This window comes from Daucus carota, chromosome 6 (assembly GCF_001625215.2).
Source record: "Daucus carota subsp. sativus chromosome 6, DH1 v3.0, whole genome shotgun sequence".
In the NCBI taxonomy this organism is placed as follows: Eukaryota; Viridiplantae; Streptophyta; class Magnoliopsida; order Apiales; family Apiaceae; genus Daucus; species Daucus carota.
The window spans coordinates 30932033-30954103 of NC_030386.2; the positions used below are offsets into that span (position 1 = coordinate 30932033).

The following is a 22071-nucleotide window of genomic DNA, read 5'->3' on the forward strand; positions in this document are numbered from 1 at the left end:
AATAATAATAATAATAAATAATTTTTATATTTTTTAAATTTAACTAATCATTATTACTATTATATGTATTAATATATTAATTTTGGATGGTTTATGTATTTTCACTCATATATTACAAACAAATTATATCCACCGGAAGTGTGAGTAATGAGGGGACCGGTTAAATGACTTCCTAGATCTTTATAGGTCTTGGACTTCCGATGTTTTTGGTGAACCAATCATTTTAAATACTTGACTAATTAATTCCCCGTCAACCAAACGACCATCAAAGTTTGAGAAAACTAATTACATGAGTAACTTTTTTTTCCCTCCAACGGTTCTTTACGCGGGGACGAAGGGCTCACCTCGCATTTTAAGGCTGCCGTTAAGAAAAGTTTCATATATTTTTTAAAATTATCTTTTTTTGAATAAAAATTCAATGTTTAAATTTTAGTTGAGAAAAAAAAAAATCAAAACTAAATTATGTAACTATGTCTTGGATTGCCGAGACTTCGCCGGAGTTGATGACGAGGAAGCTGACGTGGACGTTGTGGTGGACGACGAGGTGTTTGGCGAACTCCAAGAGAGGGACCAGGTGGCCTATCCCGGGGCTTGTGAGGACGGCGATATGAGGCTTTGTGACTTCTTCAGCAATTGTCATTTCTTTCTGTAGCAAGGGAAGAAGAAGAGAAGATGAGCGATATATATAGTATCTGTCCTTCAGGAGAAAGCAAAGAAATTAGTATCTCTGGGATACTAATAATTAATGGAAAATGCTTAATATCTATGGGATTGTAAGAATTAATATGTATCTGTATCTAGCAGCATTTTTCTGAGATATCAGTTGTAATCTGTGAACCTGAAAAGAAAACAGTAGGTACCTAAAAACGTCAGTTTGATCGCGTAAAGTTTGAGGAAACCGATAACATGAGTAACATCTGCAGTATTTTGTTAGGGTATATTCAATTGTGATTTTAACGATTATTTTTTATCTATGAATTTATTAATGTATTGTCTATGATTTTGATTTTGTGCGGATTCTTGATAAAATGTCGTATAGTTGACATGGATTCTATGCGACTTAAATACAATGCTTCAAAATCTAATGAATTTTGGTGAGATTAAAAAACTTAAAATACACCGAGAAATGCCACGAAATCCATCATTTTATGAGATCCAAAAAAATCCATCAACATTTGAATACCATAAGATTTTAATGAATTTTAAACGATCTCACTTGAATACCATCGAATTTTAAAAAATAATTTGAAATCGTAGTTGAATACCACCAGATTTTGTATTATAATTTAAAATCTCAATTAAAATCTAGAGATATTCAATTAAGATTTTTTTTTTTTCCTTCAAAAAAATCTCAATTGAATACCTATAGATTATAATGGATTTTAAACAATCTCAATTGAATACCCTCAGATTTCATGAATGAAAGAAAATTGTTTAAAATCTCAGTCCAATATATCGCCAATAAATAAAAATTTAGCGCTTGAATATATGTACAGAAAAAGAAAATCTCAAAAAGAAGCTATGAAACAATGTTTTATAAGAGTTTTAAAGTATTCGCTAAGTAGTAGAAAAAATGCAAATAAATGAGAGGGATGAAGTAGTAATAACATCAAATGATGCATTGGGACGGATGAAGTAGTAATAACATCAAATGATGCATTATGGAGGACAATCATTGAAAATTAAGTTTACCTTTTTATTTATTTATCTTTATTTTTAAATTTATAATAAGATAAAGTTATTAAAATTTATGAAGATAAATTTAAGAGAGACCTTAAGCAATGATGCATCATATCACTCAATTAGACTTTATCAGGAAGGATAAATTATTTAAATTCATAGATTCCATATTGATGATTTAATGGATAATGAATTTCTAAAAGTTTAATTATGATTTCTCTTGATTTTAATTTTTTTTGGGACTCCTTTTATGTTATTATTGCTATATTTAAAGGTATAAACATAATTCACATCGTCAAAATATTACATACTAACTAGTGGTTGTCTGACTTTCAGACTGGTTTCAGCTACTAAACTCACTCTTGTACTAATAAATCTTTAATAATAAAAGGTACCCGCAAGGGTAGTAGATTCTTTTTTTTGTTAGAGAGGTATCACATATTAGATCTTTATTTGGTTAACTTCGAAGTTTGAACGACTGCATGCTTTCTAGGATCAATGTTATGTTACTATCATTGAGCAACTTGTGATAAAACTAAAGAACCAACCAATGCAACTGCCCACACTATCTGTAGGGCTGGCCATAACCAAATGTCCAAGTTCTTCGGATAAAAGTAAACTTGCAGCATGTAACGCTGCCTAACAGCATACAAAGAGAATATTCTCAAAGTTTCAGGGAAGTGCGGTGACTTCGAACCTGTGCAGCAAAACATCCTCCAAGGAATTCATCCATTAAAGCATTTTTACAAACCGATTATAAAGGCATTGGTAATTAAAACGTTATAACATGATGGTACTACCTTCAAACCCTATACACATCGACTAAAGTATGTGTTTCCGACATAACCACCAGTCATTGCCCTTCTCACATTGGTCTCAAATAACTTCGGGTTATCCCTCAGCACTGCAGCAGCATCAGCATTAAGCGGATCCTCATGGTTTGGTTCCTATGCAAACATTACTCATTTAGTGATGCAAACTGCAAAGAGCAATGACAATTAAAATTTAAACATCAAGACTAATAAGACTTACTGTGAACAGATGATACAAGCCATAGATGACAGTGTTTATGTTGAGGACAGGTTTCCAGTCTTCCCGCAGAATGTTAAGGCAAACATTTCCTTCCAAGTCAATGTTTGGGTGGTAGACCTTCAATAGTTGTAATGTCAATGATACATCCAAACAGTAAATTCAGGGAATGTTATTTAATAGGCAGCAAATAACAGAGTATATGTAAATTTTTTACTTGCCTTTGTCTTGCATTTGACCTTTGGTGCTTCATGAGGATATATAGGTGAAATTTGAAATGTGAATGTAAACAATCCCCCTCTGATGACAGGCATTCAAGTAGATTAGAAATTGTTACATAAAGCACATACAAAGTTTCATCGCGAGGGGAGAAAGGGAAACATATGTGTGCAGACTATGTCACTCAGACTCAGGTAAGGAGTGTCGGACACGACACATATCCGAGTGTCGGACTTGGACTTGGGAAACTTTAAAAATTGGGGACACGGGGACACCGTCCTATTTTTGGACACGGGTATGGGTACACATCGTAATATACTAATAAATGAATATGGTAAGTTAGACATCTTAACAAAAAGTAACAATAAAACTCAAATTAAACATGATTTTGTTGGTGATTTTTCAAATTAGGCTAATTCTGTACTACAATACCATTCTTGCTTCTTTCTCACTTATATCTTTTGAATTGTAAGTTTGACTCATATTAGATAGAGGTAATTGCATATCGCACCCCCTAACTATCGTTCAAAAACGATAGAGTACCTATACTTAAAGAAACTCAACTCGCACCCCTTATCTTTACTTCTCAAAACCGAGATGCACCCCCTGCCGTTAACTTCCGTTAACTCCCGTTAACTCAGTGCACTCCGTTAAGTCAGTATATATATAATTGCAATTCGGACCCCCTAACTTACGTTCAAAAACGATATTGTATCCGTACTTTTGGAAACCCAAATCGCACCACCTATCTTTACATTTCAAGAACGATACGCACCCCCTCCGTTGAATTCCGTTACCTTCCGTTAAAATACTCATCCGTCTCAATTTACATGTCCCTTTTGCTTTTTGAGAAGTCAGATTGACTAATTTTTGACCAACTATTAAAAAAATATCTATTTATTATTTTAAGAAATAGAAAGTTACATATTAAAATATACCAAATTTTGTTTTAAAAAAATATCATCAAAAAGTAAATCTAGCCTATTTTAATAGAGGTAAATAACATGGGGTCCGAATTGCAGTTACCACTATTATTTGCGAAATTCGGACCCTCTATTATTTGCGAAAACAAATAGACTAGATTTACTTTTTGATGATATTTTTTTTTAAAAATTTTTGTTTAATTAAGTTATGCCCAAGTTGAATGATTTTAAATTTTTAGTGACATATATATTAGGTACTTAAAATATACACTAGTTTAAATATAAAAAATAAATATTATGTGATATTTATTATATATAGTACATAAATTTATCTATTGATTAAAATATATAAATTTTAATTATTTTGTTTGAAAAAATTGATCAAAAAAAATTTAAAAAAAATATCATCAAAAATTAAATCTAGTCTATTTTAATAAATACATATTTTCAAATAGTTGGTCAAAAATTAGTCAATTTAACTCCTTAAAAAGCAAAAGGGACATGTAAATTGAGACGGAGGAGTATTTTAACGGAAGGTAACGGAATTCAACGGAGGGGGTGTGTATCGTTCCTGAGATGTAAAAATAGATGGTGCGATTCGAGTTTTAAAAAATAGGGGTACAATATCGTTTTTGAACGTAAATTAGGGGGTCCGAATTGCAATTATATATATAGTGACTTAACGGAGTGCACTGAGTTAACGGAAGTTAACGGCAGGGGGTGCATCTCAGTTTTGAGAAGTAAAGATAAGGGGTGCGAGTTGAGTTTCTTAAAATATAGGTACTCTATCGTTTTTGAACGATACTTAGGGGGTGCGATATGCAATTACCTCTATTAGATATTTAAATTGGTCAAAATGTTGATATTTTAGTCAAAGGATTTGACACGAAATAAGTGTCTGTGTCCGAGTGTCCAAGTGTCCGACACGGGTACGGCAACCTAAATAGAAGAGTCGGAGTAACATATTGTGTAGATACAAAGGCTATTTGAAAAATAGCATAATATAAGTACTTTTGTTACAAGGCCTTTGACCAAATATGAGAAGGAATACTTACGAGTAATATCCTTCATCAGGGCGAATTGTGACTTCAAAGTTCATTAAATCATCCTTCCCGTTGGGAAATGAAATGCTGCATGTCTTTGGAAGGTTAAGTTCACTTATATCTGCAAGAAAATATAATTTAAATATAAATGTAGCAGCCACACACATACGGTTGAGCTAATAAAAGAAAAACTAGACAATTATAATATGGCAATTTGTGACTAGTTTTTTAAAAGATGATACCTATTTATCTCCCTCTCTCTCTCTCTCTCTCCACCCCTCCCCCCTCTCTATCCCTCTCTCTTTCTATATATGTGTGTGTGTGTGTGTGTGTCTGTGTGTGTACATTCTCCAAAATCCTATTATCAAATTTATCTTGGCACACACACAAAGTGATACTTCAATCACAACTTTTTCCAAAGCTTAAATGAATTATTCAGGATAGTTCAATTTTCGCCAAGTACTCATAAACTTTTCCTTGCCCTCTTAAAATGTAAGTTCATCAAGGCAATACAGAGTATGAAGACCATACCACCTTTTGTTCTTAAAAGTAAATCCTTATTCATTTTCTTGATGATTAATTTCCCAGTTTATTTACCAATTACAGCAAACAATACAGAATAGATCATACTCCTTTTTACTGACCACAGATGACAATCCCGACTGCAGAATGATAATAAGTACAGCAACAGCACAAGTTTACTTACTCGATCATGCCAAAAAAACCTGCGGAAAGATTGCAAGTCAATTAAACTTATTACAATCAATTACCTTTGTGTAGACGTAGTTCCCCAGCACTCTGCTTCTTGACTGGAGGCTTACCATCAGAATTCTCAGCAAGTTCTCTCTGTTTTTCCTTTACTTTGAACAACCTGATCATCTTTTTCCTGGAAAGAAAGCGCCCAGAAATTAAATAAGTATATTTTCAACAAAAAAATTTGCAAAAATGATAATGCTATAAAGTAATATTTTAGGCAACCATGCATACTTGCGCCAAAATGCATGCAAATCCTAGCAGCATAATCGGTTGGTACTGATCTACCAAAACAGAGGAACAGGGAAGTATTGACCTTGTAAGTTACTATCAAATATAGGGGTACAGCCTCACCCCAACTTCCAACCTTTCTTGAAGTGTCATTATTAGACAGAAGGCTTTCCAAATTATATATCTGAATCTACCCTTGACACATACCACAGGCTCTAAGTCAACAAATTTATACCCTCTACCCGGGGTATAAATTGTAGGCAATTTGCGACTGGGGTTTTACCCTCTACCTATACTATCATTTAAGCATAAGATATGAAACAAAATAAGGATAGTACGTGTGTGTGTGTGTGTGTAGGCTCCAAAATAAATCTACACCAGAAGAAAAATCCTTTAACTAAATGAAGACACTTAGCAAGCTTCCATGTATAGAGTAGTAGAGTAATATAGTCCTACATTACAAATTGTGTGGCTGAAACAATTATGACACTATAACTAAGTGTCATACATAAAACTCACATCTTGCTTGCACGTTGGTATACTAACTTATATATGGTATAAAAGCCAAGAATGTCTTATACTCTTATCACAGTAGCAACTAGCAAGCAAAGAAAATATTTTAACATACCAATTCTACTTGTTCAACTTGAATATAATAAATCAAAACTCTTTTTTAACAATTTAGTGGTCCAATCAGTCCAATTCATAACTTATGGCATGGACTTCGATTATCTGACTAGAGGTTTATTAGAGGCTAAAGATAAAACCCTCTGTCGCAAAGGGTATACTTATCCACAACAGAGACAGTTAAATTTCACTGCAAAGGGCAGGGTCCCAGCATTGTGATTTTTTAAAACATCAAGTCATCTACTTGGATTTGCCCCGGGTTCGAGCAACATAGTAACATATGCGGGGAAAATTTGAATTTAAAACACACTTCTCTTGTTAAAACTTGCATATGTGTGTGTCAAGCCTCCAACTATCAGTTGAATGATAATAGCCGATAGTAGCATATGTAGATTTCAACGAGAATGGCCGACAACCAAGGTTATGACAGTGTTCTGGTTAAAATGAATAAGGTTTGATCACTCCTTCACCGTTCTGATATAAAATATTACCCTTTGTTTCAGATTTTGAAGCTCCATACCTAGATCCATTATGATATTTTTATTCTGAAGTCCAATAAGATACCAAAAGCTATCCATTTTAATTTTTAACTTTCAATCTCTAATAAACTAGCAACAAAATCTAAAACTGATCCCAGGACTAAAAAATTAATGCTAATGTTCTCCTATGGTGTCTTACATAATCAAATTGGACTCAAACACTGGTGATAAGCACGTTTATAAGTATACTACAAAATCCATATTTAAACCCTAGTATCACTCAAGAGTGAGGAACCTGGAATAAGTTCCCAGCAATATCCCTCCCAAAATCACCTACTTAAGAATAGCTGAAGACGAGGAAGAACAAATTGTAACTCGTCAAAAGCAGGGTAGGTAACGATGGGTCTCATATGGTAAACAGGTCCATTTTTGCATATTCCGGCCTAATCTTAAAAAGTTATTCCCAAATTCATTCACTTGGAACTAAATCCTCGATGTGGCATAAGTATAATAAGCATCAATAGGACCAAATAATGTCTGTGACAAGCAAAAGAAGTCCTGCAAACCATATAGCCAATCCTCCAGAACAACAGTATCATGATCAAGATCGCAACTCTATCCCAAACTTTAAAGGGACTAATTGCACATAGCAAAATTACTAACCTTACCTATAAAATCCCAATTTATAACAAGACAACATACAAACAATAAGACCCAATTAAGAACAACCCACAAAACCCAAGATTTTCGAGACGGTAAAGAGAGATTTATAGGCCTATATAAACATATAACTTTGTCAAAATAACAAAAAAAAAATATATATATGCATATATGTGTGTGTATGCATCAAGAACCGATCTAATTGAAACCAAAAAAGGACATGGATATATTCAATCTGAGAGAGAGAGAGAACCTGTTGAGGTTTGGGTGTGAAGCTGTGTGTAACTATAAAGGAGAATATATATATGTGTGAGTGTAAAGTATATAAAAGAGCGGATGAGGAAGAATCTCCTCGTAGAACGAAAGCTGATGATGATTGATACAGAATAAGTCGAGCTTTTGTTTTGGGACCTAATTACTTATTCTGTGTACCATCTAGATGGTCACGCCGGGGACATGGTGCCGCTTGACTGGCCTAAAGTAAGGAATAGATTACTCCCTCCGTCCCTCCCATTTCTTATCGTTTGGGTTGGGCACGGAGGTTAAGAAATATGTATAAAGTAGTGGAAAAAAGAAAGAAAAGTGGGTGAAGTGGTGGGACCTATTGATTTTTAATGTATTAAAAGAAGATAGTGGAGTAAAAGTAGTGTGAAAAGGAAAGAAAAGTGAGGAAGTGGTGGGACTCATTGACTATTTTGGGTAAGTTTTGAAATGTAAAGAAATGGATGGGACACCCCAAAAAGGAAAGTGTAAAGAAATGGAAGGGACGGAGGGAGTACAATTTACGCACAGCTCATCATCGAGCCCGTTTGTTATGATTTATTTTTCAAAAAACAAATATTTATTTTAAAAAAGAATTATATATGCCACTATATTTTTTAAACTAAAACACTTTTTAATAAATAATAAACATACCTCTTAATGTTTATATTTTATATATGTTACATAATGATGTAATTATCCACTAAAAATATATGAATATATTAAATTATGTGATTTATTCATGTAATGATAAAATTTTGAATAATCTATGTATAATATGATATAAAAACATTCATTTATTTACGAATTTATTTAAAATAAAATTATGATACTGCAACAAAACGTGATTTATACCCCAAGTTCAATAATAAGCCAAACCAAGAATTAATTTAAAAATAAACTTTTTTTTAGTAATTTAAATCTTTATAATAACAATTATCTATAAATCACAGTTTTTTCATAAATCACTTATATTTTCATTATTACATTTTTAATATATCATAAGTCATTAATAAATCAAGCTCACCTAAACAGATAGTTTAAGTTTTAGCTTATCACATTAACTCCTAAATCACAATTTTAAACTCAGGCTCTATATTCGCAACTTTCAGACTGGTTTCAGCTAATAAACTCACTGTTGTACTGACAAATCTTTAACAAAATAATGTTACATCAAATGTTACATGAAAAGAAATTTTTTCCAAAGTTTCAGGGAAGTGCAGTGACTTCGAACCTGTGCAGCAAAACATCCTCTAAGGAAATTAATCCATTAAAACATTTTTACAGACTGAATATGAAGGCATTTGCAATTTAAACGTTATAACTTGATGCTACTACCTTCAAACCCTATACACATCGACTAAAGTATGTGTTTCCGACATAACCACCAGTCATTGCCCTTCTCACATTGGTCTCAAATAACTTCGGGTTGTCCCTCAGCACTGCAGCAGCGTCAGCATTAAGCGGATCCTCATGGTTTGGTTCCTATGCAAACGTCGCTCATTTAGAGATGCAAAGCGCAATGACAATCAAAATTTAAACTGCAGGACTAATAAGACTTACTATGAACAGATGATACAAGCCATAGATGACAGTGTTTATGTTGAGGACAGGTTTCCAGTCTTCCCGCAGAATGTTAAGGCAAACATTTCCTTCCAAGTCAATGTTTGGGTGGTAGACCTTTAAAAGTTGTAATGTCAATGATACATCCAAACACTGAACTCAGGGAATGTTATTTAACAGGCAGCAAATAACAGATTATATATAAAGTTTTTACTTGCCTTTGTCTTGCATTTGACCTTTGGTGCTTCATGAGGATATATAGGTGAAATTTGGAAGGTGAATGTAAACAACCCCCCTCTGACGACAGGCATTCAAGTAGATGAGACATTGTTACATAAAGAATATCCCAAAGTTGTATCACAAGGGGAGAAAAGGGAAATATATGTACGTAGATACAAAGGCTATTAGGAAAATCGCTATAATATAAGTACTTTTGTTAGAAGGCCTTTGAACAAATACGAGAAGGAATACTTACGAGTAATATCCTTCATCAGGTCGAATTATGACTTCAAAGTTCATTAGATCATCCTTTCCGTTGGGAAATGAAATGCTGCATGTCTTTGGTAGGTTTAATTCACTTATATCTGCAAGAAAATAAAATTTGAATATAAATGTAGCAGCCACACACATACGGCTGAGCTAATAGAGGAAAAATTAGACAATTAGAATATGGCAATTTGTGACTAGGTTTTTAAAAGATGACATACTGGCATACTGCCCCTTCATATTCTTCGAAGCCAGGATTACAGCCCAGTTGCTGCCCAATAGGCAATCTCGGGTATTAAGAGCTTTAGGAACACTATTAAAAAGAACTACTACAGTAAGTTGGTGTCTGAACGGCATAACCACCACTATTCATGGATTCTCTTGCCATGTACAAGATGTAAACCATTACATGCAATCAGGATAAACAATTTCGAAAAACAATCAGTAGAGCTCAAACAACAATGAGCTTCGCATGAGTCTATTAAAATAGAACCAGCGAAACAAGCCAGCTAAAACAAAAATTAGAATACTTCATAAATAGATATATGATATATCAATGATCAAAGCTTGTCCTTTTACGTAGTTAGCAAGCAAATTTATAGTTTGCCCCACATTGTGATAAAGAAAAGGCATCCCCTAAGTCTTATTTTTTAAAAATTTAATATGAATACAGAATAGATACAACCCCATCCTGATGCTACAAACATTACACAAAATTTTCACTGGATGCAAACTTATATACACTTTCCTCCTTGATTGTACACGTCATATCTCTCTCTCTCTCTCTATGTATACATTCTCCAATATCCTATTATCGAATTTATGTTGGCACACAACAAACTGATACTTCAATCATAAATTTTTCCAAAGCTTAAACAAATTATTCAGGATAGTTCAATTTTCACCAAATACTCAAAAACTTTTCCTTCAAATGTCATATTATTAGTAAGAATAGACTCGCTTTCTTAAAATGTAAAGTTTATAATCAAGGCAATATAGAGAATAAAGACCATACCACCTTTTGCACTCAAAAGTAAATCCTTGTTCATTTTCTGAATAAAAGATTTCCCAATTTATTTACCAATTACAGCAGACAATACAGATCATACTCTTTTTTACTGCCCACAGATGTCATAATCCCGATTGCAATATGATAATAAGTACAGCTACAACACACGTTTACTTACTGGATCATGCCCAAAAACCTCCTGGGGAAAAAATTGTAAGTGAATTAGAATTATTACAATCAATTACCTTTGTGGAGTCGTAGTTCTCCAGCACTCTGCTTCTTGACTGGAGGCTTACCATCAGAATTCTCAGCAAGTTCTCTCTGTTTCTCCTTTACTTTAAACAACCTGATCATCTTTTTCCTGGAAAGAAAGCGCCCAGTAATTAAATAAGTATATTTCCAACAAAAAATTTGCAAAAATGATAATGCTACTAAAGTACTATTTTAGGCAATTACGCATACTTGCACCAAAATGCATGCATAACCTAGTTGCATAATCAAATGGTACTGATCTACCCTATGTTACCCGGACTCTTCATTTTGTGTCGAGTACCTGTGTCAGACACTTGACACTCGGACATGGGTATGGACACCCAGACACTTATTTCAAGCCAAAAACATGTAACATTTTCAAATTATTGCCGAGTCCGACACTTGGACACGTATCCATGTTGGACACTTTTAGCCGAGTCCGGGTAACATAGGATCTACCAAAAGAGAGTGCTACTAGCATCATTATCGATAGCATTATGCACACCGACGCGCAAAACTCCCGCGAGCTTAGGCGCAAAGCGCAAAAGCAAGGGGCACAATTTATTTTTTTTTTTAAAATAATATTATTCAGATCATATATAAATTTACATAGGTAAGTTGCTGGCTTCATTCCTGAACCCTATTGTCTGATAGATTCTGAAATGGTATTTTCTGCTCCTCTTAAGCCTGCTTCTTGCCAGCCGTCCACAATTCAATCTCTTTTTTCACCTCTGATGGAACTTTTGGACAGCCCTCTGCATATCTTCGACCTACAGTTACATGTTCTTTCACACTGTCAACTCCTCTGGAAGTCCGGATGTTTGTTTCCCTTTTTGACTTCATCGGAAGCTAAAATAGTATTTTTATTTGAGCTTATAAGACTTATTTTTCTTTTTGGTGAGTACTACCGGGCCTTAGTAGTGACCCATTAACATTAATTATATCATTATACGCTTAGCTTTACTGAAGTGTGCATTTCTATTACTTCACGCTTAGGTGCTCTTTGCGCTTCAAGGCCACAAGCCCGCCCCTGACTGAAGTTGCTTCGCCTCGGCATAGGTGAGGCACTAAGGGTGCACTTTGTTGCACTTTGAACCTAGGCGCGTTTTTACAACATTGGCTACTAGAAGGAACAAGGCAGCATAGACCTTTTAAGTTACTACTCCCTCTGTTAGGACATGTTAGTCTCTTGACTTTTTTGAACGTACTTTTAAGAGTTTTAACTGCATGCTTAAAATTGTTATTTTTATAATTTTCTTTTTGTGAATAAAAAAAATTAGTGTCATATTTTTATTAGAAAAGAAAATTTAAAAATAATATTTATAAGTGTGCGGACAAATCTCTTAAAAGTACGTGAAAACGGTCAAGATACTAACATATCCTAACGGAGGGAGTATCAAATATAAGGGTACAGCCTCACCCCAATTTCCAACCTTTCCTAGTGTGTCATAATTAGAGAGAAGACCTTTCAAATTATATATATGAATCTGCCCTTGACACATACCACAGGCTCTAAGCCAACAAATTTATACCCACTACCTGGGGTAAAAATTGTAGGCAATTTGCACCAGGGGTTTTTACCCTCTACCTATACTATCAGTATATATATAGGCACTAGAATGAATCTACACCAGAAAAGAACCTCTGAACTATATGAAGACAATTAGCAAGCTTCCGTATATATGGTAATAGATTAATATAGTTCTGCATTACAATTGTGTAGCTAAAACAACTATGGCACTATAACTATGTTGTCATATATAAAACTCATAGCTTGCTTGCATGTTGGTATACTAACTTATATATGGTATAAAAGCCATGAATATTATGGTCAGTAGATCTAGCAAGTAAAAAAATAATTACAACATACCAATTCTACTTGTTCTACCGGTATATAGTAAATTAAAACTCTTTTTTCACTGTGCAGTGGTCCATCAGTCTAATGCATAAAGTCTGGCATGGACTTCGATTATCTAACTGGAGGTTCATCAAAGGCTAAAGATAAAACATGGCAACAGGGAACGTGGGACGTAGCCACGTTTGGCGATCCGGATCGTTTGTCCCCAATCAGGGAACAAAGGCAACCGCAAAAGTCCAGGGTCGCGACCCAGATTGCCGGAAGTGACGACCCACACTTGCTTCTTGTTCTGAATGAAAAGATCAATGTCTCCATGTCTCCATCATCGTGTGATGATAAATCAATCTTTGCGTGCTTGCAAAAAGATGAAAAGAAGTAGTAGTAGAAGAAGAAGAAGAAGATGAAAGACGATGGTTGTATATACATATGCATATGTATCTATAATAACGGCTGCTGAAGGGACTGAAGATTACTAAACTGTAAAGAGTAATAAACTTCTTCATCTAGGCCACTAAATGTGCAGGCCCAATACAGCAATACTAATACTTTTGTACAAGTCATCTTTTAATGTTTCAAAACCACAAGCCCAATTAATTATATAACTTTAGGCCCAATAGTATATAATCAGTGAATTATCAATAACTGTGTTTATTATCAATTATAAGTATATATTATAACCAAAAATACACATATATTTATAAATTTTTTATAAAGAAAAAACTCTTCGTACTCATACGCTCCATCATACAGGTAAGTTCTATCGTACCGGATTCACTAAAACTTAAGTTCCATGTATCCGATTTCGCCCCCCGTTTCGAATCAAACCCTGTACTATGTAACATTGGATAAAACCCTCCGTTACAAAGAGTTAAGAGTGTACATGTCCGCAACATAGACAGTTCACTTTCGCTGCAAAGAGCAAGGTCCCAGCATCGTGATTCTTTTAAACATCAAGTCATATACTTGGATTTGCATCGGGTTTGAGTGACATAGTAACATACTAACATATGTGGAAACCCTAAATTTATGAGACACATCTCTTGTTAAAACTTTTACATGTGTGTGTGTGTGTCAAGACTCCAACTTAATGAGAATGGCAGCCAACCAAGTTTAAGACAGTGTTCTGGTTGGAACGAATAAGGTTTGATCACTCCTTCACGGTTCTGCTACATACTATGACCCTTATTTCAGATTTTAAGGCTCCATTCCTAGATCCATTATGATATTTTTATTCTGAAGTCCAATAAGATACCAAATGTTATCCATTTCAATTTTTAACTTTCACTCTCTAATAAACTAGCTACAAAATCTAAAACTGAACCAACTAAGGTCTAAAGATTAATGCTAATGTTCTCCATCGGTGCCTTACATAATGAAATTGGAGGACTAAAACAATGGTGATAAGCATGTTTATAGAAATACTACAATGTCCATTTTAGAACTCTAGTATCACTCAGGATTCAAGAGTGAGGACCAGGGAATAAGTTTCAAGCAATACCGCTCCCAAACTCACCTACTATAGGATATGTGAAGACAAGAAAGAACAAATTGTAATCATCAAAAGCAGGGTCAGTAACGATGGGTCTCTTAATAATAAACAGGTCCATTTTGCATATTCCGGCCTAACCTTATAAAGTTATTCCCAAATTTTTTTCATGTTTGGGAATAAATCCTCGGTGTGGCATAAGTATGTAAGCATCAATAGGATCAAATAATGTCTCTGACAAGTAAAAGAAGTTCTGCAAACCATATAAACAATCCTCCAAACTGAGGATCCACCAAACCATATAAACAATCCTCCAAATTGAGGATCCATGACGCCAAAACAACAGTATCATGATTCATGATCAAGATCACTGACTTTATCCCAAACTTTAAAGGGAATAATTGCACATAGCAAATTTACTAACCTTACTCATATAAACCCCAATTTATAACAAGACAATATGAAAACAGTCGGACCCAATCAAGAACAACCCACGAAACCCAAGATTTTCAAAACTGTACAACAGAGATATATAAGGCTATATAAACAAAAAACTTAGCCAAAATAACAAAAAGGTATAAGCATATATTTGTGTATATGCATCAAGAACCGATCTAACTAAAACCAATAAAGGACATGGATATATTCATTCTATGAGAGAGTGAGAGAGAGAGAGAGAGAGAGAGAGAGAGAGAGAGAGAGAGAGAGAACCTGTTAAGGTTTGGGTGTGAAGCTTCAGTGTGTGTGTGTAATTGTAAAGGAGAATATATATAAAGGACGGACGAGGGAGAATCAGAATCTACTCGGAGTAAGAAAGCTTCTGATGATTGATACAGAATAACTCGAGCTTTTGGGACCTAAATTCTTGTACAACAAGCTGGAGGGCCATGGTCAGAACATGGTTTCAGGGATAAAAATGATAAAATAATAATATCTGCCTTTGACAAATTTAGACAAATTCGTATAGGATACAGGTATTTATATCCGTTAATATTCAAATTCGAAAAATAAATATTATATATATTCACGTTAATAATTATAATTATAATTAATTAATAATATATTTTTTGTTATTACTTAATATATATATTTATTAAATATAAAGGAATTTTTTAATATATATAGTACATATATATTATATATTAATTTATTATATTAGAAATATTTTATATTTGAACTCTTATTGTGAATATATAATAAATTAATAAATTATTTTCACATTAAATTAAGAAAAATCAGGATATTTTAAAATAGATTCAGATATCATCTATTAGATTTATTATCGAATCTGAATATGGATTCAGATTTTCCAGATTCAGAAAAAAGCTAATCTGAATCTAAATTATTTGTTTGTCGATCCTAATCATATATATTCATACACAAATATATTTTAGACAGGGAATTATCTAAATGTCTAGTGATAATTTGTATGTCATTTAATAAATGATAAACTTTTAAATTTGAATTGTTTTGACTCATTGGACTTGAATTGTTTTTAAATTTGAAATCTTAACTTTATTCAAGTTTTGCATATTTAAATAAAAAATATATAAACTTATAAGTGATCATATGCCCCTTAACTAAAACAGGATTGGTCGGCCCAATTAATAAAGTTCATCAGAAAAGAATTATCATTCCCTGATCGTCCAAAAACGGGTGAATATCTTTTTTATCACTTTTTCACATCAATTCGATCAAAATAACAATTCTCAAAAAAACTTCTCAAAATAACATATTGTACACGAGACCATGCGTGCCTGCACATACGCATTCCTGCCATGCGTAACCACTACCTACGCATTCCTGCCATGCGTAACCACTACCTACGCATTCAAATGCGTGTTGTTATGACTCCATGTGATGTTTTATACTTTCTTAGTTACAAATACTGTATTTGCACATATTTTTTTTAAGTCTCACACCTTGAATTCTTTTGATTCTCTATCAGAAATATATGTATCTCTTATTTTTTTTTCAACTTCCGCCTTAAATAATATCACAAACAAATAGAATTTTTGATTTTGAGGATATTATAAAATGTGCAACTAAGTTTGAATTGTGATGTAAAGATATATAAGTCGGAGGAGATGTGCCTAATTGCCGATGAGTTTTCCAGTTGTGAGCTTTCATATATAAACTAGTGAATAAAGCCGCGCTTCGCGGCGGCGTTATAAATTTTGTATAAATTTTGATACGAATTAATATTATAGTAGCATAAAAATTATTTTGAGCCATCTTCCCGTTGAACATATCACTAATAAAAAAATTATTATAATTAGTATAAAAATTTGTTTAAGTGGTCATCCTGTCAAACACAATACTAATAATAAAATTAGTTTGAACTGCCCTCCCATCGAAGATAATATTAATCCATAATTATTATTTTTATGATAAAATTAAATATTATAATTTAGATCAAAATTAGTTTGAGCCGCTCTCTTGTCAAACACAACAATACTAATAACAAAACATTATAATTTAGATATTAGTTTGAGTCGTCTTACTGTCAAACGCAATACTAATAAAAATTATTCTAATTATGATAAAATTAAAGATTATACTTGCATAAAAATTATTTTGAACCGTGGTCTCGTTTTAACAAAAGAATATATTATAACATAGATAAAAACTATTTTAGCCACTTTCTCGTCAAACATAATACTAATACAAAAATTATAATTATTTAGATAAAAAAATTAGTTTGGGCCGCCTCTTGTGCCCGTCAAACACAATACTAATCAACAATCATTTACATTATCATAAACTCAATATATGATTCCTATTTTATATATACTATTTTATTTGTTAATTAATTTTATTTTATGATTCCTATTTATTAGTTAAAAATTATTATTCTTTTATGGTTACTTTTATGCTATGTTTTTTTAATGATTATTATCTTTACAATCCTCTATTTTCTATTTGAAATTTAAGACAATTATAAGACTAAATCAAAAATAATAATTGTACGTATTACTTACCAATCTTAAACATAAATTGTATTCTATGATTGTTAGTTTAAATAAATATAATCCTATTCCTTTCAGGATTTCTAAATAAGAAAAGATTTGTATTACCTTTAGAATCCAAAAAGAAAAGAATCGTATTAACTTTTGGAATCCTCGAACCTGATTTTTAAAATTATAATTATATTATCTATCCAAAATTTAAGAAAATTATAAGACTAAATCGAAAATAAAAATTGTACGTATTACCTTACAAATCTTAAATATAATTATTAGCCACTTTCCCGTCAAACATAATATTAATAGAAAAATTATTATTATTTAGATAAAAATTAGTTTGGGCCGCCTACCCCGTCAAACACATCAAGAATCATTTACATTATCATAAAATTAATATATGATTCTTATTTTATATATCATATTCATTTGTTAATTATTCTTATTTTATGATTCCTATTTATTAGTTATAATTATTATTCTTTTATGGTTCTAATTTTTTTGCTATTACTTTTTTTAATGATTATTATCTTTACAATCTTTTATTTTCTATTCAAAATTTAATAAAATTATAAGACTAAATCGAAAATACAAATTGTACGTATTACCTTACGATTTTTTAAATATAAAATAGTATTTTATCTATATGATTGTTAGTTTAAATAAATATAATTCTATTCTTTTTAGGATTCCTAAATAAGAAAAAATTGTGTTAACTTTTTGAATCCTTGAACCTGATTACTTAAATTAAAATCATATTTTCTATCCAAAATTTAAGAAAATTATAAAAAAATAATTTTATTATTTTTAGAATCCAATAAAAAAGAATTGTAGTATTACCTTTAAGATTCTTGGACTTGATTTTTTGAACTATAATTTTGTATTTATTCGAAATTCAAGAAAATTATAAGACTAAATCGAACTATTATCGAGATCTGTTTTAAGTTCATGCATACTATTTGAATGAGGTTGCCAACATCTCAAAGATGTTTTCATGATAGAGATGCTATCTTATTGATCATTATGGAACGACTTGAGTTTAGCGCTATGAACTCGTTTAGACAATTTGAGATAGTGGAAGATGCTTGTTTTTATTTTTTAGATATTTAATTTAAAAAATTAATAAAAATAATATTATACTCCCTCCGTCCTAATGGGATGTATACGTTTACTATTTGCACGCATTTCGAGGCTCCGATAAAATATAGTTCCAAAATATTTTTTTTTAAATTTTCTTTTTCTGAATAAAAGTTTAAACATCAAATTTTATTCAGGAAAAAAAATTAAATATATATTGTGGAACTTTTCAAAAGAGTCTTAAAAAGCGTGCCAAAAAGTAACATATACAATTCATTGGGATGGAGGGAGTAAATTTTATAACTTTTGAAAATAAGAATTATATTTGTTCTATAATTGTTATTTTGAATAAATTGAATCCTACTCTTTCATGATTGCTAAATAAGTAAAAGAAATATACTATTTTCATAAAACTGAATCGAACAATTCGCCACGTCACCCCGCATACTCCTTTATGCCCTGCATTCTCTTTTATATTTGATTTTGTTGCTTCTGTCTGATTAGTTAGTCTCGTGTTCTTTGCCTTGTCTTAGATGCAGGGTCATTAGCTACGGTTCATGTATATTTGCTTGGTGCAATCCTTTGTTTCCGATTTGTTTAGTCAAATTTGGTGATTTGTTTAGTCAAATTTGGTTGATCTGAGTTATGAACTGCTGCATCGTTGAGTATATATTGCTTCAAGTAGGGAAACTTAATAAGAAAAGAATTGTATTATCTTTAGAATTCTTGAACCTGATTTTTTAATTATAATTGTATTTTCAATCCGAAATTTAAGAAAAATGAGAAGACTGAATCGAACAATTCTAGAGACGCCCGCATCCTCCTTTATATATATATATTGATACTACATGTATAAACACAAAGTGATATGAATACTTTTAATATTAGAAGATAGATGTGGTCACGTAAAGAGAGATGCGTTAATTATACAGGGATGAGAGTATAGAGAGACTTGTGAATATGTGAATTCATTATTTGTTTGATTATTAAGAGGGCACGCATCCGAGAACTGCGCAAATGAGTGGTTAAAATAGACACCTTCAATTATAACTGGTATTTTGGACATGTACCTACATAAATTATGATATTAACTCTCCAAAAACCTTAATTTTTGGATACTTACGTTTTGACTTCGAGATTTTATAGACCAAAGTACAAAATGTATAAAAGAAAGACAAAAAAAAAAGACAAGGATTCATCACATTTTCTAAGAATGTTACTCTAATTATGGATACTCCAAGAAGCCAAAAATTACTAGCAGAGAGACACTCTTTGAGTAATGAGTACAGTTGTGTATCTCAAATTTTATTATTAATCTTAGAGCATCTCCAACCATACAAAACCCTTGGCTAAAAAATGAGTTGGCATTCCAAAATTAAAAAATATAGCCAACGTCATGAAAAAACAGCACTCCAACCACACTAATCTGTTATCTATAATTTTAGCCAACCTCCTATGGATGGCTATATTTGTCGAACCTCTACAGGTCTGTAAGAAATCTGTAGGAAGATTACACATCATTTATTACTGTATTAAACTGATATATTCTATTTTAACAATCTAAAATATTAATAACATACTATTTTTAACTTATAGCCAACCAGTATAGCCAATACCATTGAAGCAAAATGTGTTACAGGTTCAGCAAATTTTACATAATGTCTTACAGGTCCAATTTAGCCAACGATTATAGCCAACACCGTTGGAGATGCTCTTATTCTCAAATAACATGACAAATAAATGACTAATTTATGCTACCCTAAATTTTTATGGAGCCAAGTTTATTTCGACTACAGAGTCTATGAACAGTATCGAGATGTCTGGTCAATTCAAATGGAGTAAACTGATAACAATGCAGTTTGTGAGTTGTTCTGGATATGCTGGCTACACATGCCAAAACAGCTTAACTATTTTTCCAGGTCTCGCAATATGTCAGGGAAAGTTCAACATTGTGCACCTTGTTAGCTAAATATACTGCAGTAACCAGGGGAAATGGCTGTCAAACCCAACTACCAGCTTTTATTTCTGCTGGTCCTCACAGCAATTGAATTCAATGGCGAAACGTGATGGAGTTACAAGGCAGCTAACTTGCTGGATACATTGCTTTAATCTTATACATTCTTTGTCTTAAGGCTGATTCTGTTTATTTGTCTTGATTGCTTGACTAATCTGCTTCACATCTTTTTTTACTGGGACTAAGCAATGATAAACGTTGTTCTGAAATTGAGAATCAAACAAGCAATTAACTCTGCACATGTTCCACATAAGATCCATCCTCTTCATCAATCCGATGACTCATAAATTATGCAGTAAAATCAACCTCAAAATAAATCCCGATAACATAGAAAAAATTGGAATCGTAACAAAAGAAATGCAGTCTGAGACTCTGAGTCATAAGAATAGTTCTGATACTAAGTGAATATAAGCAGTTAATATGAATTTGTGATGTAGCCATGATCATACAGTTATGTTTTTGGACAAAAAGTGATCAGATAATCGGTGCCAGCACAGGTACAGGTGCTGGACGCATCATCATAAGCATAACTATATGCACTCGGACAAGCACTTTTAAACAATGCCGAATACTTTGTTGGCGAACACGTCTGAGGCGTCCCGTGATCCCCTGTACAGCAATACTCCGGTGCATTAAACGCCAAACACGCACTCTTACAGGCCACAGTCTTTCCTCCCCCAGCCACCTGTAACTCCGCAGGACAATTCTCATTCAAATCCCTGACACACCCCGCATACTGACAATCCCCGGTGCCAGCCTCTGGCCTCACTCCCATTCCAACATTGTACCCGTCCACAAGACTCACGTCGTAAAAGTCCTTGTCACTGTTGCCTCCAGCAAGCGTAAATTCCACTAGTGTGGCCGGAGGTGCGCCACCCCCCGTGCACTTTAGGCCTCCGGGGCAGTCCCCGGTGACACATTTACCAGCGCCTGCATTGTCAAATGTGCAGTCAGTCCGGCCCCAGAAGCGGCCGGACCATCCAGGAGGCGCTGTTAATGACAGCGACTGTCCTGGAGATAACGCGAAGCCGCCCTGGCCTAGGGCGGCTCCGTTTCCCGAGAGCGTTCCGGGCCAGACTGTGTAGCTGCAACTGTTTTCAACTCTGAACACAGTAGCTGATGAATAATTTGTTCCTGCAAAACGATTAAAAAAATTGTATTTAAAAGCGAAAATTGTATCCTAAATTAATCGAAAAATGCACGGGGAGAGGAGGAGACGAGTACCTAATAACAAGAGGGTGAGAAGAAGAAAGAAACTGATCTCCATTTTTGATTCGTGTTGGTTTACAGAGATAAAAACAAGAGGATTCGAATACAGAGTAGTTGAGTCCTAAGGGTACACCACAATAGAAAAAGTGAAACTAGTCATAATATTTATAGTATTGTTAGTTAAGAATAAACAGAATTCCCGAGTCATTTTCTTTAACATGTTACTCATTTTCTTATCTCTCCTGTCTT

General features: G+C 33.0%; 3 protein-coding genes across 5 annotated transcripts; all 3 read right to left on the bottom strand.

Annotated features, from left to right (window-relative positions):
- Positions 1-2264: 2264 nt before the first annotated feature.
- On the bottom strand, positions 2265-8150 carry LOC108224515 (NEDD8-conjugating enzyme Ubc12). Its single transcript, XM_017399163.2, has 6 exons — positions 7898-8150; positions 5665-5780; positions 4907-5015; positions 2931-3009; positions 2713-2829; positions 2265-2627 (listed from the first exon to the last, which is right to left on the bottom strand). Exons 2-6 carry the CDS (start codon positions 5771-5773, stop codon positions 2490-2492), a joined length of 552 nt encoding a protein of 183 aa, XP_017254652.1. The 5' UTR covers positions 5774-5780; positions 7898-8150; the 3' UTR covers positions 2265-2489.
- An 872-nt stretch (positions 8151-9022) lies between these two features.
- Positions 9023-15510, bottom strand: LOC108227985 (NEDD8-conjugating enzyme Ubc12). 3 transcript variants are annotated; one of them, XM_064078942.1, is made up of 7 exons: positions 15271-15438; positions 11209-11324; positions 10176-10267; positions 9944-10052; positions 9687-9765; positions 9469-9585; positions 9023-9390 (listed from the first exon to the last, which is right to left on the bottom strand). In XM_064078942.1, exons 3-7 carry the CDS (start codon positions 10192-10194, stop codon positions 9253-9255), a joined length of 462 nt encoding a protein of 153 aa, XP_063935012.1. In that variant the 5' UTR covers positions 10195-10267; positions 11209-11324; positions 15271-15438; the 3' UTR covers positions 9023-9252. The 3 variants fall into 3 exon arrangements, with proteins under 3 accessions (XP_063935012.1, XP_017258905.1, XP_063935011.1); XM_017403416.2 differs by lacking the exon at positions 10176-10267 and having other exon boundaries at positions 15271-15510; XM_064078941.1 differs by lacking the exons at positions 10176-10267; positions 15271-15438 and adding an exon at positions 11825-11849.
- A 5511-nt stretch (positions 15511-21021) lies between these two features.
- On the bottom strand, positions 21022-21965 carry LOC108225188 (pathogenesis-related thaumatin-like protein 3.5). The gene is made up of 2 exons (XM_017400011.2): positions 21838-21965; positions 21022-21747 (listed from the first exon to the last, which is right to left on the bottom strand). Exons 1-2 carry the CDS (start codon positions 21878-21880, stop codon positions 21065-21067), a joined length of 726 nt encoding a protein of 241 aa, XP_017255500.1. The 5' UTR covers positions 21881-21965; the 3' UTR covers positions 21022-21064.
- Between the last annotated feature and the right edge of the window lie 106 nt (positions 21966-22071).

Coding starts and splice junctions, on each gene's coding strand:
- LOC108224515 (XM_017399163.2), bottom strand. CDS start 5,773: ATGATCAGGTTGTTCAAAGTAAAGGAAAAACAGAGAGAACTTGCTGAG. Junction 2,830..2,930: donor AGGTCAAATGCAAGACAAAG/GCAAGTAAAAAA, acceptor CAACTATTGAAG/GTCTACCACCCAAACATTGA. Junction 2,628..2,712: donor GCTTGTATCATCTGTTCACA/GTAAGTCTTATT, acceptor ATGTTTGCATAG/GAACCAAACCATGAGGATCC.
- LOC108227985 (XM_064078941.1), bottom strand. Junction 10,053..11,208: donor AGAACTACGACTCCACAAAG/GTAATTGATTGT, acceptor ATTTTCTTGCAG/ATATAAGTGAATTAAACCTA. Junction 9,391..9,468: donor GCTTGTATCATCTGTTCATA/GTAAGTCTTATT, acceptor ACGTTTGCATAG/GAACCAAACCATGAGGATCC.
- LOC108225188 (XM_017400011.2), bottom strand. CDS start 21,880: ATGGAGATCAGTTTCTTTCTTCTTCTCACCCTCTTGTTATTAG. Junction 21,748..21,837: donor TCTCACCCTCTTGTTATTAG/GTACTCGTCTCC, acceptor ATCGTTTTGCAG/GAACAAATTATTCATCAGCT.